Below are 18,797 nucleotides of genomic sequence, written 5' to 3' on the forward strand. Positions count from 1 at the left end.
TGGCCTCCTGCTCCGCCCTGGCCACCTGCTCCGCCGGCTCCGCCCTGGCCACCTGCCCGGTCAGCCTCACCACTACACGAACTCGACCCACCCTTCCACCCTGTTGCGCCTTCGCTCCGCCCTCCTGGACTTGTTTTCTGCGGCCTTGTGAGCGTCTGGAAGCCGCTCGTAGGGGGGGGTTCTGTAATGAGTCTGTCTGGGTTTCTGCCCTGTTTCTGTCTGCTGTCTTTACCTGTTGTTAATTGTTTGCTCCGCCCACTCATTGGTTACCACGGACATTAATTGAACTCCATCTCTCCTTCAGGTGTGTTGTCTTTGTCTCTGATTGCCTCTGCTTTGTCATTGGTTCCTGTCAGTTATATATACTCTGTTTGCTCACTTCCCTGTTGCTAGTCGTTGTCTATGTTTGTGTTCCTGTTTCCCGTTAGCTCTGTGTGTTGCCTAGTTTTTCCTGTCTGTTATCTGTTTCTTGTCTTGGTTTATTAAAACATTTCAACTGCATTTGGATCCTCACTCGCCTCTGTCCTGCATCGTGACAATTACATTCAGTCATATACTGTATACAGCTCAAAGGCATAAAGCAATTGGTAGTGATAAGGGAAGAAGTGAAATACAGCGTAGAGGCTACCAGAGATAATGCAATAATGCAAAACAAATAAATGATTATTGTCTTGCCAGAGAAGGTAATTTAGCGGATGATGAAAATTCAGTTCAGTGTTTAGCATGATTGTTAGTGTGTCTGCTCTCTGAGCGTGACACTGATAATGCTAACATTAATTAAAAATAACAAGAAATTTTGGATTTCAGCTTAAACAAAAGTGATGGGTTTCATTTTAATTAGTTGTATAATTGCAATGGGAAACTCTTAATTAACAGATGATGATTAACAGATGATGGCACAAGGATATCAGATGTAGTTGAAAAAGAAAAAAAGAAACAAGACGTTATTTGTCACATTTATTTAAGCACTGTTAAATGTTTTTCAATGTATATCCCTGATTGATAGAAAATTGGGGTCAGAGCTCAGGGCTAGTTATGACACAGTGCCACTAGACCAGAGAGGGTTAAGGGCCTTGTTCAAGGGCCCAACTGTGGCAATGTTGGAATACTGCGGCTTGAACCCTGACCTTCCAATCAACAATCCAGAACCTTAACTGAGCCGAACAACCACTGGCACAGACTCTCCCAAGAAACTGATTCACACAAGTGGTTTTATTCACCTTATATCCTTCTTCCAGAAATGCTCAAAGGCTTCTTTCAAAGCACATTTACACATAAAACATAAACATGAACATACCAAGAAAATATTGATGATATCGTTTTATTCATCCTTAGCAGAATGAGAAACTAAGCATCAGACACCTCTGTGTGGAAGCTGTAGGGTTGTCCTTACATAGATTTCTTTTGGACCAAGTTATACTGGGTCCAAATCATTTCAGACTATGTGTATGCTGTTGTGAAAACACAGGACGTATTTATTTATTTATTTATTTATTTATTTATTCATTTTTAGTAGCCACTTCTCCTGGTCAAGGACCCTGGATCCAACATGAGGGATTGCTTTCAAATTCTCAAACGTCATCTCTGATAATTGTATTTGCTAAATCATACAATAAATGATCAGTTTATTAGCAGGTGTGTGTTTAACATTTAGTTGTAGAGCATTCATCTTGAATGGGACAACAAACTATTGCAGGGAAGCATTCACACAAAAACACACACACACACACACACACACACACACACACACACACACACAGCTTTGAAATGGCTAGTTCTCTGGTATTCATGCTGATTTTTCCTTTTTAAGAAATGTAGTTTTCACAGACAAAACCCAAGACTCAAACCATAAGCAAACATTCAGAGCTATTAACTGTTTAATCAGTTTAACAGGATACACCTGGGCAACATTTTTGATCATATGAATAATGGGTGGGTTCCAACAAAAGGTGCTATGATCTAATTTGTTTAACACCATAAGATGTAAATATCAGAAAATGAAATTATGAAAAAATGAAGGTGAAATTATGTTCTATCATCTCATATCCAAACCTAATCCTAAATCGAAATGTATTCAAAGTACAAAAACATAAATGATACAATGGCCATATTTTTCTTATTATACAAAATAACTGTAAGTGAGGAAAGTACATACATTTGAATTCAGCATTGTTTCCTGAGTCAGTAGCATTATTAAAAGTAACCATGAATGCACTAAAATTAAGTAAATCTTCAACCACAAGCCATTTCCTTTGATGTGTTTTTATTTTTCTAGAGAGACTAGTGCTACCTTTGGCCCTTTTTTAATTCTCCTCACTTGATTAAAAAGGCCAGGCTCAGGTCACACTAATCAACATCCCTTAACAAGAGACCTGCACTGTGTTCTTAGAGGCTGGTTTCCATGACTGTCTAATCAAAGCTACGCCTAAGGAAATGACAGCCATTGTCTCATTTCCAGTCCTGATAATAGTGAAAGCTTTAAATGATTGCTGGATTTGATGTAAAGCTGGAGCAGGACTAATACTTTTGGGTTTATCAGGAAAGCAATATGTGCATCTCCTTGAATAGCTGGTTATACACACATTTGAAGATGCTGTTTATTACAAACATACAGTCATTTATTGTTTTGTCTTGTATAAAGATTTAAAAAAATAAAGGTTTGCAAGGTGTGATATAGTAAAAAGCATTAAAAACAATTCCCAGTTGTAGGTATCTAGCCTCTAAGCTTTCAGTCTTAAGCAATGATATTGTAACAACGTTATAGCTTTGGAAAGAAAGGAATTGAGTTTTCCTGGTGTATTTCTTTCAGCCAGGAGATCAGAATTTTGTTGGTCTCAGCAGGTCTGATGAGAAAAACAACAACAGCAATGATAATAATAATAAAAGAAGAATCATCATCATCATAATATCCAATCTATATGGGCTAATCTGTATTTTTGAACAAAGATTTGAGCTACGCATTTGTCTTGGTAACAAGTCTGACAACAATTTAAAAAAAAACAGACAAAAGTGTCATATTAAATTGTCAACAATCCAGGGTAATTCTTAGGAAGCCTCTACCTGCTTGGACACGCCAGCCAACAGATATATGTCTGATCAAAAATATGCTCCCACATCCTAACTGGTAGACCAACATGTTTGTTTAGTGTGTTAATTAACTCAAACTTGTTGGAGGTTAATGGATCTTAGGGATTTTTGCTTTGGTCAGTCAGCCAAACAATCTGTAAAAGCAAAGATTTGTCTCTATGCCTCACAGTGCAAATGAACCAAAACAAGATAAATTGCACTCTGGTGCCACCATTGTAACAGGACATGGTTTTTTGCCACCATTGTAACAGGACACAAAAGGTTTCAACTCTTCAAGCAGGAAACTAGGGTTTTAGCACCTCCTATGATTAGACCAAGAAAACCTGAAATATAACTAAAATACACATATAGAACTGTAGCAATAACTGAAAAATAACTAAAATACATGTATCAAAACTACTTTAAAACTTACAAAGATTCTGAGCTGTTCAGAATCTCTTCTTAGATGATAATGATGTTACTAACAATGCACTATGATTGTATAACAAACAAGTAACCTTTGGCACAGCCACTGCTATGAATACTGCTGTCATACATACAGCTCTTCCTGGAACCTTCTTGCAAAATATGACACATCATGCAGGAAGTAATGTTCTTTAAGAACTGTTTAAACCCTCTACAGTTTGCTCTTTGCTGTGCAGTATAGCTTTTCTATGTTTTACAGGTTTGTCATTGAGTGGAATGCTTTTACACTGTATTGTTCTGGCAGAACTGTTATTCTGTAGGATCTGATCAGGGTTTCTCCCATTAGGTTGACATTTGTAAAGTAACATATTGAGTAGATTTTTTCATATTTGTTGTTTTTAATGTTTATTCTTTCTCTCTCTTTATAAAAAATTGCATCTCATTTTCTGCTGATTGTGTCTTACTGTAAACAGAAAATTAGCTATAGTTAGCTATAGTTAGCTATTAGCTATAGTTAATGAACTTTTGAGTCTCTGAGAATTGCACAAAAACCACAATAACCTTTTGTGAAAAAGGGCAGAAGTTGCAGACAACCTATATTTTGATCTGTGGAGTCTATCTTCACACGTCTGTCCTGTTTTAGGTTCAGAACAAATTTGTTATCATCTGATATCAACAGCATGCAAGGTTCAATTGGTTGTCATTATATCAGCCTGGAAGAATCTTCCTGATGTAGCTGTGGAAACAATATCGTTACCCTCCTCTGATATGAAAGGTGGAAGGTGGTCTTTGGAAAATAAGCAGGTGGTGCTGAAAGACTTGGGCCTCTGACATGTACAGTCAGCTTATGAATCATTGATTTTAGCTGAGTCGTGTCCTTATTTGTCACTGGTGAAAGGCACTTATGGCTAGTGAGCTGCTTAAGCGGTGTGTCTTGGGTCAGATTGATAGCTGAATTAGGTTCTAAATTTGTCAGTCAGTGCAGAGGATGTCCTAATCAGACATCATGTTCTGAGAAATCCTGAAACAGCAAAGGCTCAGTACAGCACTGTCTCGAGAAATTACTTTCTTCATATATTAAAATATTCACATCTGTGTGTTTAACCTTTGTAATTGTGGCCTTTGTCACTGTTTCTGCTAATCTAACTGTAGGGACAGCAGAAGGAATTTTAATTACACTTTGATCAGTCTAAGTGAGTTCACAGAACCCCCAAAAGAATAACCCTAACATGGATCTACGCTTATCATAATCATACACATTCCTTTAAAACTGGAAGAAAAATCATTCAGGATATAAACCCATGTTAGACAAATTCATGAATATTACTATTACACTTTCAAAGAATCTTAGTTAAAATAAGCAGAACTAATATTATCAGAACTAATATAAGATAAAAAAGCAGCACTGGGTCAAACGAATAAAATTCATGTAATCATGTAAGCTTGAGAAGAAGCATCAGCTTCTTAATCATTACTGAATTACATAACAGCAATTAGGAACAATTTACCTCTCCATCTGGGTCCAGTGTCCACAGTTCTCAATATGAGCCCTTGATAACTTGGGAATCTTAAAATTCAACACAAAAAAAATCATTCAAGACTCTGAAGTAGCATTGAATAATGCTAGATTACTGTGTTCATTGTGTTGTATATCCAAGCATAAAAAGTTATCAAAAAAAAACTAGAATGGCAGTCTTACTATTTTCTCCATGCCAGTGGAAAAACTGGGCAGAAGCACCTTGTCCTTCCCTGCAGTCACCATCAAAGCTGGCATTAGGATCTAAATAACAAAAAACATCTTTGTGACGATCTCTAAACTAAACATCATCACTAAGCAAAAATAAAAACAATTCATTCTAATTCCAGAACATCACTGCACAGCAAAACTCAAGTGAGGTCAGCCTCTACATGAAGAGATATGTTTATCAGAAAGGAAGCCTGGGCAGCAGAGCACTTCATCCCAGGCCTCTCAGGAGCAGATGTTAGGGAATAGACAGCGCAGGCCATCTGCTGTGTCCAGTGTGTATGACTGGACTTGATGCTGGATGAGTTTACAGAGGAGCAGAAGAGTGGGATGTTTTCGACAGTGTGGTGTTAGAGCCACAGTTTCCTGGCAGAAACACAAAGCTGGAATACAGCTACAGGAACTGGCACACACTTGCCTTGCCCCTTGGCCTCGAACACATCCAGCGCCAGTTCCTCTCTCCGTTCCGATACAAATTCAGAGCCCCCCTTGGACACAAAGGTTTTTTTAGTACAAACGTGGAAAATATGTTTATGCACAATTAGTGAAACTAGAAATTTCTAATTTACAAAAAAGAACAATTCCAAGGGAAAGTTTAGCTTTTTGATGTAAAACCATACATTCTTAAAGAATGTAATCCTGTATTTAAATTCTACATGGCTCCTGTCCCTGTGTACCTGAAGCCACCTTTCCTGTACTGCTGGACGTAATACTGCAGCTCTGCCTCACTCAGAATAGCACTTCTTGGAACTTCTTCTGGCAGTCCTACAAACAGACCACCTAATGGATAATAAAAATAAGTAATATTTAATTGCCAGTTGTAATTAGTACATAGTGTATGGCATAATATTCCAAAATGATCAATGCGGACAATCCATCTAAAGCATTTCATAGTCTCTCAGTCTCTATTCCACAGAGGTTCACAGAGGGAAAATAAATGTAATTATTTGACCATATTGTGTCTGAAATGTCAGATACTCAATTTGTTATTTATAAACCTAAAGCAAACTAAAGCAATATTATACACCAGGCTGTGTTATACTGAATATCTTCACAGGTTACCTCACAGCTGTGCTGATATTCAGTATAACTTCACTCTTGCTTTGGCTATTTTGCTTCAGAGTTCAGTCTGTAATGGATAAGATGATTGAGGTATCACTGGGCAACACTGCATCAAATTCACACCTGATGTTTTGTATTGTAAATGAAAGAGGAAGAGGAAGAAACCTTCTTGCATATTATATACACTATAAACAATCCTCTGCTGTGTTGGCTGCACAACTATTGCCACCTGTAATGACATCTGGTTATGGAGCTTGCAGTCCTTGCTTTTCCTCAAGTGAAAAGAAATAATAAAGTGGTAGGAATTTCACTAGTTGTTATTGGGTGGAAAACCATTCAAATAAATAAATATCTAAGGACATTAGCAATTTACTTCCCATACCTGTTTTCAGTCCTACATCCTACATAATGTGGCTATGTGCCAATTTAGCCACAAGAGTATTAGTGAACTTGGACAATGAACGGCCAACTCACACCAACCATCTTTTATAGAGCTAGCTTTATGCACAACGGCACTCACAGTTTTGAGTCAATATTTGAGAATAATGTCAGTGTTTTGGGAAATGGATCTAAACAATTTATTCATTTTGAAAATACATATACAGAGTTTTCACACATTTTTTTTTACCTCTCTTGCAAACTCCAGTCAAATCGACTTGAGGATGTGTATCCTGTAACATATCACACATTACACAATTAAAGGGGTTGGAACACAGTATGCTGAGTGCTCCATGTATTCAGTCATTACCGTAGAGCAACTGAAATACAACTACAAACAATTCTTTTAAATGTATTGCACACCTGGAAAAATAACAGCAAAAACTCTAATAGCGGTTTTACTTTAAAAAGAATGAGTTCCTTTTCCAGGAAGTGCTGTAGCAGGAGTTTGTGAGTTTGAACCCAGTCAATGCCATAACTGTCTCAAAAATCTCTGGTTGGGGAAAATGTCTCTCTCATTCATCAATCATGCAGGACTAACACGATGCTTTTATATGGATATGTTAAACTGCCCTGTGATGTAGCAGGAGCAACATTGGCTCCATGTTCCTTCAATCCCGTCCATCCCTATTTGAAAGCTATCTTGAGACAGTTGCAACCCACCTTAAAATGTAATCCACTCCGATATACTGCTCAAGCATTATATATCCATACCCCTCTTAAATATAATTACTTTACAATGTAGTTTTCTCACTTGTTTTCATCACCCAATCACAGTCCTCACAGAACAATTGGGAGTTAATGTTATTTAATTAGTGATAATAAGTGTAAAGCTTACCAATTTCATCACTAATTTCTATACCTTTGTTTGGCAACCATCAATAGGAAAGGCACCTGTGTACCTGTGCTCATGGCTTATGTTTTGGGATACACTGTGTCATTTAGACATATCCTGTGAGGTTTATGCTGCATTGAAATACATATTTCACAAAATATCTTGATTTATAAAAAAAAAAATCACTGAATAGTTTGATATCTCGTTATAGTATGAGTCACTATTGATATAATGCCACTGTACACTGTCAAAATTGCATTACTTCTTCAAAGATTGCATTTTTTCTTTTTTTTTCTTTTTTAAATCAATAGATTTAATTATTATTACTTAATAACTATTACTATTACTATTACTTAAAAACTACTTAATTACTTAATACTATTTAATTACTATTTTAGATTAGCAGATTACTGCTGTGACTTCTCATAAGATTATATTTTTATTTAAAATTTTAAATAATTTACTGATAAGCCTTAACCTCATGATATTAGAAATGTTTGGGGGGAAAATGTGTAGTTTTTCAGCTTCACCTTTTGAGCTTCACCATCTGAAGTGCACACTGAATATTATTTGAAAACTATATGACTGATCTGCCAGATATCTGGATTTCATTGTTCTTAGACATCACTGTATTAGTATTTTGTCATATTATGCCAAATTATTATGAGGATTCAAAATAAACAGACAAAAAATAAATAAAGAAATCCATTCTGGAATTTCTGCTCTACCAGCAATCTACCCTGTTGTGGATTAAATTCCATTTATGGATGCAGCATATGTGTGGGAGGATAAGTGGACACTACTGCAATTACTGCAGGGTATTCCTCTGAGGCCCCCCCTCTTCCTGTGAGTGCATGATTTTCTCTATTTGACACAAGCAAGTGTGGGGATAAAAAGCAAGCATCAGAGCAGGGCCCATGCCAATGCCAAATACTCCTGGTCCACACAGTCATTAGGATGTGCTATAGCTGTCTTAGCTGGGCTGAGTGATGAGCTGGCCAAGAGTGACTCATTAGTCCAGGAGCAGAGGCTCAGGTGAAGGGCCTTTAACCAGTCCTCATTAGAAATTCCAAGTCACTCAGGCACAGCAACCTAGCACTTTGATCTCCATCAGTGTGGCTTTTTGATGGTCACAATAAACCTTGGAAATCTATAGAAAACCTGAAAATACCCACGTGTTATAAAGGTATTGATTTGCATGTACTCTCAAAAATTCACAAAGACAATTTGTATGCATGCAGACATGTTTTACTTTTCTTCAAACTACTCATCATTTTCAGATGTTTTTCTGAGAAACAGGTAAGATGAAGATTGCATTTATGTATTTTTTTTTTTTGAATAAGCAACAATTCCTGAGTTTAGGATTTGACTAAGCGTCCTTGCTAAAGGCCTAATTGCTTAAAAGCTGACATTTGTGCAACATACACTGTCAGCAGTATTTGTCGTCTGTCTGGGTAGGAAGTGCAAGCAACTGGTTTGATAACAGAGGGTGTCTTAACAGTCAGATGTCAACACAGACTGTCATAATATGCAGTCAAATGCCAAAGCTTCACCAGGGCAGCTCATATGAAAATACAGTACATTGCACAAGTCACCTGTTGTAATGTTTTAGTTTTTCTACAGCAAATAAGCCACTGCACAGTTTTACCTCACAGATATGTTAGAAGCATATATGCTAATGCATTAAATATGCATTAAATTAAATGTTAGACTAAATTGAATTAGACTAATTTTGGTATCCATTTAAGGTGAAAAGTACATAGTGTGTGCTCATCCAACAGACATGTGCACACAATCAGTATGCCAAGCCAAAGCTAGCCCTGTAATGCCCTTATAGATTTTCAGCCCTGGATCCTACAGTCATGGTTGCGAACTGACAACTGAATTAATTTGTATCCTCATCTTCCTTAACTTTGACCTTGAAGAATGATGCTTTTTACCATTACTTTGAAATCTCACTTTCTCTGTTAAATCAATGCCTACAGGCCCTTTTTTGATGAATACCAAAAAGTCTTTGTGACTGTGACCTTAATTCAGGGAAATCATAATAAAACATGGAAATGTGCAGGACTGTAAAGAGTGAATATCAGACATGATGAAGCATGATACGAGAGACCTTCGATTTTCTCAAATATAATAATACATATAAAAATGCTGATTTTATGTACTAATCATGTTTCATGATCTTGATATTCAGCAAATGAAGAAAAAAGAAAGCCCTACAAAAACTCTAAAACTACAAAATAGTCTTTAAGAGACACATTGAAAATATAGTATATGCAAATGCTACCTATGCTAATTTATTAAAGGCAGTGTATTTCAGTAGCAACTTACAACTGTCACTTACATTCTCATAGCTAGCAGTGAACAGCAGTTTGAAAGTTCTCTCCAGATTCTTCTCCAGCTCAGCCTCTGCTACACCCTGGAGAAACAGAGACATGTCAGTCTCCCATTAACAGCTGAGCTTTATTCAGATAATAGCATGCCTTCAAAAATATTCAAACTCAAAAGTTTTATATTAAATGCTACTTTATCATAAATGATCCTTTGACATTTTGTTATCAACAAAATGTGTTGTGGATGAAAACAAGCATTCAGGTAAGATAACAGTCCTACTCTAGCATACAGTCAAGTTAGTTTACAAGATCAATTAAAATATTTTAATAACATTTTTCAATTATAAAATGTTTTACTTGTATTTTACTTATTACTGGTGGCACACTCAAACTTTCAGGCCCACAAGCTCTTGTAATGTATGAGAAGAAAGGCTTCAATACAGTGCACTTAGCATTGAATGAAAATATATTGACTTAAACTCCAGTTATTCCCAAAATGCTTATCTGCCCCATATGATCACACAATTTGGTGTACTTGTCACAACACTATTGGACTGCTAATTCTTTTCATAATACAGACTAAAATGTCACTCTGATAAGAAATTTATTCTTCTTAGAAGGACAGTCTACTTAAACACAAACTCTCAATTCTCAGGATACTAACAACATGCATAATGATAATTCAGTGCATAATTCATTTCATGCCTGATGACTAGCTTCAGCTTTGTCAGAGCTAGAAATTGCTACAGAATTGCTACAGAAACCATAGCCTTCAGAAATGTCTAAACAGGAAGTTACAATGGCACATCCACTTAGAGTGAGAGGATTACCATATTCTTTGTTCTGAATTGCCTGAAAGTTTGTGTTACTGATGTGTTCGAGTTTTGTGATAAATATTAACCAACAACAACAACAAATACACAACAATTAAAAAAGGTTTGCTGTTGTTTTGCTTCCATTCAGCAGTGTTTGCATGAATGTATTGCATATATCAGATGATCTTTTTAAAATAGTAATATACAATGCAATAACATTCGATTAAAACAAAAATTTATGGACACTGAATAATTTAGCAAAAGCGAATATGTCACTCACTGGCTCCTGGAAGTAGATCTGATATTCAAATACTGGCATAGACTTAATTGTCTGCATTGGATGTTTGTTTGGATCCACAGGGAAAAGAGGAGTGTTGAGGGAAGCCACAGCCCTTGAGACAGAAAGGATATTTGTTAAATATTTTTCCACAGTTAAGCTATGGAGTGAAAGTCAGCTGAGCCTGAATTAATAATGTTTATAAGAAAAAACGTGTAATTTGATGGGTATTTTTTTTTACATCTTACAAGATACCTTGTTATACCTCTGTGATAAGAACATAATCAGTTGTAGGGTACAACATGGGACCTTTAAGGAGTTCCCCTGGAGGAACAACTGACCGTTCTTTTTGAAATTATGTATCTACAAAAAAAAGCTTATTTGAACTGCTAAGCTCATGACCTCCCCAGAATTTGCTAAATATGTAACATGCTATCTAAACTGAGTAAAGACTAGGACAGGTTATTCTGAAATAATGGTGTTGTGGGTGAAGATGGTTAGAGTTGTGTATTTGACAGTAAGAACTACATACCTCACTCTCTCTGGGTAATAAAGAGCCATGTTCCATGCAAACACACCACCCCAGTCATGACCCACCACAGTAACCTGAGTAAGGCCCTGAGTTTAAGAACAAATATGGCATTTAACTTCCTTTAACCATTATTTTCTGCAAGATTCTGTTTGTTTTTTGCTAATCAGTCCCACAACAAGGTAGATTTTTTAACCTCTTTAATTATCAGTCAAATTATCATTAAAAAATATGTGTTTCAATACCAAACATTTTCTTTAAAACAAACAAAAGAAAAAACTATTCCCATTCAGTGCACTGTTCATCGTACACAGTTCAGCTCACACGGATCATCCACAGTGTAGTTCCCCTATTGCTATCAATCAGTTGCAGGAGTATTGATGTCCAGTAGTCAGTCATTGCCCAAATTAAAAAACAATCCCCCAAGCCACAGGCTTAATTAACTTTATTTTGGAAAATATTTATTTCATGAAACTGGCAAGTGCACTGCATAATGAGAGGATAATTAGCACCTTCAGTCTAGAGTGACAACATCCCCAGTTGACTTAATAACATCACCTTAATCTGTTCACCACTGAATTCAGTCTGAAATCTATTTATGATTCTATATATTTCTATATAAGTCCTGCATAATTTTACTGTGGTATAAATCAAGCAGAGAAAATTGTTCATTCGAGTGAAATTATTAATTCGAGTGGTGATACATGTGACATTCCCAACATCTGGATCCTTTATGTATAACGATTTCTGTGGTTTATTGCTACAAAAGAGATTTTGTAGAAAGATGAGATGAGAAAGGGATTATTCATTAAAGAAATAGCTTGTTGATGAGATGATAATAGCATAAATCATGCAATAAAATAACTGCATGCAATCCAGGCAGGTATGCAATGTAAAATATTAGGTTTTGTCTTGAAAAGACAAGCAAAAAACCATGTCACTTGGAAAGCGTTCATTTTGCATCTGGGCCAATGGAAGGGTCATAATATGATGGAAACAAAAAGGGTCAAAAAGATTCATGCCAGAGGCAGCAATTTAAAGTGTGAGAATGATTTCCTGAAACGCAGTCTGAGTAGAATACCTAAAAAGCACTTATCTAAGCCTTGTTGCTTACTGGGTTCATCCTGTTATGGCCCTTTATGAACAAGATGGACATGATAGTGAATTAAAATAGTTTAACTTAAAATATCTATAGTTGTCAACCCTGTCAGGCATATTTGAGATGTTCACAAAATGCGCAGTCATCCAGTTTTCAGCAACTACTAAAAACCTTTTTGCCTTGTATAACAATCCTGCACAACACAGATAGGATCTACTGTAAGAGAGTCCACACCTCAGAGAATTCATTCTGTCCTGAAAGACTGAGGGAAGCACCATAATGTATGTTGCTATATACTGTACAGGACAGTGGTGGATTAAATGTTTAAGGCTTTGGGTTGTTTACCACCAAGCTGCCACTGTTGGGCCTTTGAGCATGGCCCTTAACTCTCTCTGCCCCAGCGAATGTTGTATCATGGCTGACCACGTGCTCTGAACCCAACAAGCTGGGATATATGAAGTAAAGCATTTCACTGTACTATAATGGATATTTGACAAAAAAGGCTTCTTTCTTTCTACTGTTATTATTTAACTGGCAACCCAGGGTACATGTGGAATATTATTTATCTGTTATAGCAGTTTGATCTTGACATGCATGGCAATCAGAATGTGGATCAAATTCATGTTACATAATTCTACTTAATAATGTTTCAAAAATGTTCTACTCTGTCTTGTTTTGCTTGTGTCATGCATGCAAACATACAAACTCCACCTCCCCCAGTGTTTTCTTGGCTTTCTTTCTTTTGTGTTCTGTACTGTTTAGTCTGTGGCGTTACCAAGCCCATTCATTGTAAGACCTACTTTTTTGCCTAATTTTGTGCATAGCCCTTCTCCATTTTTGTAATTCTGTTGTTGTCTAGAGTGACCAAAGCCTGTTTTTGATCTGTTCTTTATTTGGTGAATTGGAATTGTTTTTAATAAAAGCTGCATGCCTGTTTCTGTTTAATGACAGCTAGGGAAACCGGCATGAGGTTCATAATGTTTATCCATAGTTTAATCCTTATCTGCATCACCATGCAAATTTCAGAATTTAACTAAAAACTAAATTATTCTGTAAGATAAGCCCGAAGAAGAGCTCCAAACACATCAGCTAATTTGGCTTAAGAGAAATAGTTATGTAGGAATAGATATTTCAAAAGGAATGTGAATATAACCACAACACTACAGTATATTATGCTGGTAGAAACTTGACATTGGGCTGTTTTTTCCCCACAAATGTATATAGAAAGCTTTACACAGAATGAGTGGTAGTATCTCATATACTGTCCGTGTGTTCACCCAGCAAAATATCACTATGCGTCAAAGTGTTAAAATAAACATTTTACTTATTAAAATCAATGTGACATGGAAGAAATACATTTAAATTGATTTTAAAAGGACTGCAGCTGGGTTTGACAGGTCTAATTCGCATCTTCTATTCTGTCTAGGGATCTGCTAAGTATATTTCATAAATGTAAATGTGTGGAACAGAATTTCCTCTGGCTTGCGCAACCTGAAGTGTCAAGTGAAACTAGGGTTAGATTTTAGGCACCTGGGAGAATGATTGTAAGAGAGAAAAAAAATGAAATATACATACCATTTTATCCAGAAAGGTCACCAGTTCCTATAGGCACCAAGAGAGATAAACATTGTCCAATTATTTTTCCAGCATATCTGTGTGTATACAGTTGAGGCGGTGTGCCTTTGCTTACCTGTAAAATATTTTCTTGAGAATACTCCTCAATATCTGCAAAGAGAGTTGGGAGTGCTATCAGAGCTGCGTGGCTTAACTCTTCATATCTCAATGTCAAGAAATCCACAAAGAAATCAATCACTGCTTGGAGGAACTTTTTCATAGAACATTTCTGAAAATCCCATTAGGGAATACTCAGCATATAGGGTATTAAAAGTTCACAGATCTCATTTTCATTCTCAGCATGGCACCTAAATCATACTACAAGAGTAAAAAAATACATTAAGGTAAGTGTTGCACTTTCTCAGACATCTATATCTGATGTTTAAATTGAATGTGTGTCACAGGAGAAAATCAAATATACATCTCTCAAATAGCAGCTTCAATATTAGAAAATTATGAATCTCATATTCTGAAAGAATTTTGAAAGATAATTTGAGATAAAAAATAATGACTTTCACATGAAACACTGATGCAATCAACATTAATGTGTAACCATTCCACCACGTGTTAATTGCAGCATACTAAGAGCAATGAGAATTAAAGTGATATACTCATAGATGATGCTCATGTTAATAATGTTTACTAATAATGTAATAAGGTAGGGATGATGATTAGGCTTTCTCATAAGATTTACTTTTTAACAAAGAGATATATTTAAAAAAAAAAAAAAAAAAAACAAGAAAGGAACATCTTGTAAGAGTGAATATTGCTTCATATGGATTTGTTCTCAGCAAAGGTCTCACCCATCAGGAATTCATTAAGAACCTTAAAAAATTAAAGCGGGTGGCATTTATGAGTTTTTTTTTTTTTTTATCTCACCATAAACTTTGATAGCTTCATAGAAAAAGTTATATTTTTATTCTAATCTAACTCAACCATATTCTGATGCCCTAATGTGTTAATTTTACAGTTCAATTATACATTTAAATATATAAAGATATAATAAAAAAGGATCAACTAGAGAAGAGAGGTAGAAATGATAGAGAAAAGACATAAAATCATTCTGACAGACTGAATAATATCTAAACAGCACAGTGCAGTATAATATGAACTGACCTGCTGGAGCAGTCGAGTCACCAAAACCTTTTAGGTCTATAGCAATAGCCCTGAAACCAGCATTAGCCATGGCAGGAATCTAAAAAAAGAATAATGTAATTAATGGCACTTGTGCTGGATTTAAGCATTCATTCCCACATGCTCTGCATTAACAATGCACTTCTCTAAGCTTCCAGGATACTGTCCATTCTCTGAATTGTTAAGCTTTAGATCACTGGCACACAGCTTGAATTTTTATCTATTTTTTTAAGCGTTTTTTTTTTTTTATTAGTATTTGTTGTTTTGTTTTTTTTTGTTTTTACCTGATATCTCCAGGAAAACCAGCTTTCTGGGAATCCATGGAACAGCAGGACTGGAGGACCATCCCCCATCTCCACAAAATGACTCTTCAGCCCAGGCTAAAGGAGACAGGGACACTAGAACTTACTTACCTGCTAAGCAACAATGTCATCTCTGCTTCTTTACACTTCACTTCTGTATTCAGACTACAGCTCCACAACAACACAGCAAATAATGCATGTAAATAGATAGGTGTATGCAGACACATGCTCATGTCTAGGATACCTTTTGCCCTTACCTTAATAGTGACATATCCATGGGTGACCGCTTCAGGATTACAGCAGGGAGGCTGTTGTTCACTGGTAACCTGTGCATTTCACAAAATGTATTATATAGACTAAACTAAACTATTAATGCTATGATTTTTATATTTCTTGGTGACCATGTACATTTAATATAATATAATTGTGTGATTGAATAACTGCCCTTTTAAAAAAGTCTTTTAAAAACCCGTCCTTCAAGTTGCTAAGGATGAATGATGGTGAAGGCTCTTTATTACATTATATTGATAAGCATATACATTTTGGAATATACACAAATACCTTTATGGCATTATGAATTATAGATTTAAATTGCCTAGTTGGTAATAAAAGCTAATGTTTTTATGACACTCATTTACAATGCCATTGATTTTCTTTTTAATAATTTACAAATGCCATTTATGGGAGTCACAATGACAGTGTCTTTTACAATGTGTTGCTCTTTATTTGTAACAACCATTAATTCGGAAATGATTTGAATTTAGCAAGAAGTCAATAATTCAGATGAGAATGTGATCTATTTTATTAAAATTGTCAAGTGATTCTGGCAGCAGGTTGACAAACAACAAAGTGCTCCAGGAATTTGGTAGTATCATGTCTGTAAATTGTGTTGTAAATAGTGTGATTTAAGAACAATTTTAAGAATATTACCTGCAATAACATTTTTGAGTATGCTCTACTGAAAAACCATATAATTATGCATTAAAATAACTATAACTATTACTAGTGTCTTCACTACATCATTTTATGTAAGAGAAAGAAATATGAGTTATCCTCAGAAGATCTATTCAAACATTCCTTTATGAAAGTCATGTGAATAGGATAATTGTATTTATAACATAGTCTAGATTACTGACCTGTTGAAGCCAATCTGATAGGATTGATATACAGTACACAGAACAAAGCAATTACATTCTGAAAGAGAAACACTTCTGCCCTGCTACTTCCTGGATGACAGCATTTTTTAACTTTTTATTCATTTATTATCCAAACAGCACTGAAATGATGATTCAGTGGAAAAGCATATACCAAATAGGATAAAAGTTCATTACCTTTATCCCTGTTAAGTTCTCTATTTCCACCAGTGCTGCACTGATATCAGGATTCTTAATAGCTGTCATTCCCAAACTTTCAGCTGCCTGAACATTTTCCTCACAAATGTCCATCCAGATAGCCTGAAACAAGAATACAAAACCGTGTTATCATGCTCACAAATGCAGTGGAGGCTTGTGATGATATTAAATAGGAGGGCTAAATCTAATGTTTCTTAATAGACATACTCTTAAAGGCAGATAGGCATTAGTGATTTCAATTTTTTGTAGAGTATCAAGCACATAACACTCTACTTAATTTATGCTGTACTTCCTCTGAGTAATGAACAACTGTTAGCAACATGACCACAAAGACAGACAACTGGTTCATAAAACATGGTAGCAAGCTGGATAGATATGACTTTGCATTACATTAGAAACACTGAGTATATATACTATGATATACAGTACGTTTTTATGAGATATCTAATTAGATCTGAGACTCTCAAAACTACCACAACTCGAAAATCACATTTATATCACAACGGAGCATTATGCATAGGTCTATGGTTATATTCAAAAGCAGTGTCCCAGGTAGCTGTACATGCCTGGTTAGGTTTAACATTCAATGTATCCAAGGCAGTGTGGAATATCTCATGTTCAGGAAGTCTTGACCCAGTGTGGCAAGAGCGTACTACCACATCAAAACAGCTTTCCAGCACTGAGAGAATCTTAGCAACACTGTCCCTCTGAGGAGAGTCATCAACCCAGATATTGGTCACAACACCAGTTTTTATTCCTTGAGGAAGAAAAAAGACGAGAGAGAGAAAAGTGTATATGTCTAGTGTATATCAATATAGGCCACTGTATATTCTCAAAATTCAAGACAAACAGAATTTTTTTCCATATAAACCAGTTATTCACACAAACTTACATACCATTTCTCTGGAGTGTGGCAGCAATATTAAGGATATTTTTATTAATCTCCACCTTTGTTATCTCATCATAGAGTTTTTGGGCTGTCAGGTTCTCACTGACTGCCTCTTTTTCACACTCAGAGTCCAGCTCTGCAAACATCTTTAAGCAACAAAGACAAAAACTTACAAAGATCACAGTTCTACTCTACTATATTCTGTTCTATTCTATTTTATTACATTAGTGTCCTTAAGTGTCCTAAAATCTTGCCTGATCATGTAACATGTTTTGTGTACAAGTGACTATTTTTTTCCATATGTAACTTCGTCTGTTATGTCATTTGGACTACTTGACTTCTGGAGACATTTTAACCAGCTTTGAGCGACTTTCCCATGAAAAGATCTGACAACACGCCTTCCAACTCTCCTTGAAACAAATATGATAACTATCTGAACTTTGTATTGTGATCAGGAATAGAGAATTTTATGTTGTTACCTGAGAAAGGGTAACTATCCCTCGTTCAGCACGAACAAGAGCATTCTCACTGCCTTCTTTGTCACTCGAGTTTGATATGAAATCCCTAAAAAAAATTCAGCCTGCTAAAATTTAAATGATTTAAGAATTTAATAATAATCCAAAACGAGATGTAAAAACACACCTACCTCTTAGAGTTTGAACATGCTTTAAATTTGTGTAAAGGCTGGAGAGGGTGAGGAGTTACAACACAGCCCCACAAGCCAAACAGCACAGCTTTCTTCATTGTGGAAAAAAGTTACCTTTTCAGTTACCATAAAAGAGCAACAGGACAGTTTCTGAGTACTTGCACAGAAGTAATCACTCTGCTCAGTATATGGGAAAGCAGACTCACTACTACTGTGCCATGATTAATGTGTAA

At 35.8% G+C, this 18,797-nt stretch overlaps 1 protein-coding gene across 1 annotated transcript; it reads right to left on the minus strand.

The window, feature by feature from the left end:
* Nucleotides 1-1,305: 1,305 nt before the first annotated feature.
* On the minus strand, nt 1,306-18,766 carry ephx2 (epoxide hydrolase 2, cytoplasmic). The gene is made up of 19 exons (XM_060879521.1): nt 18,565-18,766; nt 18,398-18,482; nt 17,926-18,064; nt 17,596-17,786; nt 17,009-17,131; nt 15,935-16,003; nt 15,660-15,755; nt 15,358-15,436; nt 14,318-14,352; nt 14,203-14,229; nt 11,532-11,617; nt 11,003-11,114; nt 9,919-9,993; nt 6,927-6,969; nt 5,914-6,016; nt 5,655-5,724; nt 5,192-5,272; nt 5,001-5,059; nt 1,306-2,843 (listed from the first exon to the last, which is right to left on the minus strand). Exons 1-19 carry the CDS (start codon nt 18,660-18,662, stop codon nt 2,759-2,761), a joined length of 1,656 nt encoding a protein of 551 aa, XP_060735504.1. The 5' UTR covers nt 18,663-18,766; the 3' UTR covers nt 1,306-2,758.
* Between the last annotated feature and the right edge of the window lie 31 nt (nt 18,767-18,797).

The sequence above is a fragment of the Tachysurus vachellii genome, chromosome 10, assembly GCF_030014155.1.
Source record: "Tachysurus vachellii isolate PV-2020 chromosome 10, HZAU_Pvac_v1, whole genome shotgun sequence".
NCBI lineage: Eukaryota > Metazoa > Chordata > Actinopteri > Siluriformes > Bagridae > Tachysurus > Tachysurus vachellii.

What these genes read in the sequence shown, in the direction of transcription:
- ephx2 (XM_060879521.1), bottom strand. Translation starts at nt 18,662, where the DNA reads ATGAAGAAAGCTGTGCTGTTTGGCTTGTGGGGCTGTGTTGTAACTCCT. An exon ending in GGTTTTCCTGGAGATATCAG is followed by an intron (nt 15,437 to 15,659) that starts GTAAAAACAAAA and finishes TTCTTTTTTTAG; the next exon opens with ATTCCTGCCATGGCTAATGC. An exon ending in GTTCGAGGCCAAGGGGCAAG is followed by an intron (nt 5,273 to 5,654) that starts GCAAGTGTGTGC and finishes TTTGTTATTTAG; the next exon opens with ATCCTAATGCCAGCTTTGAT.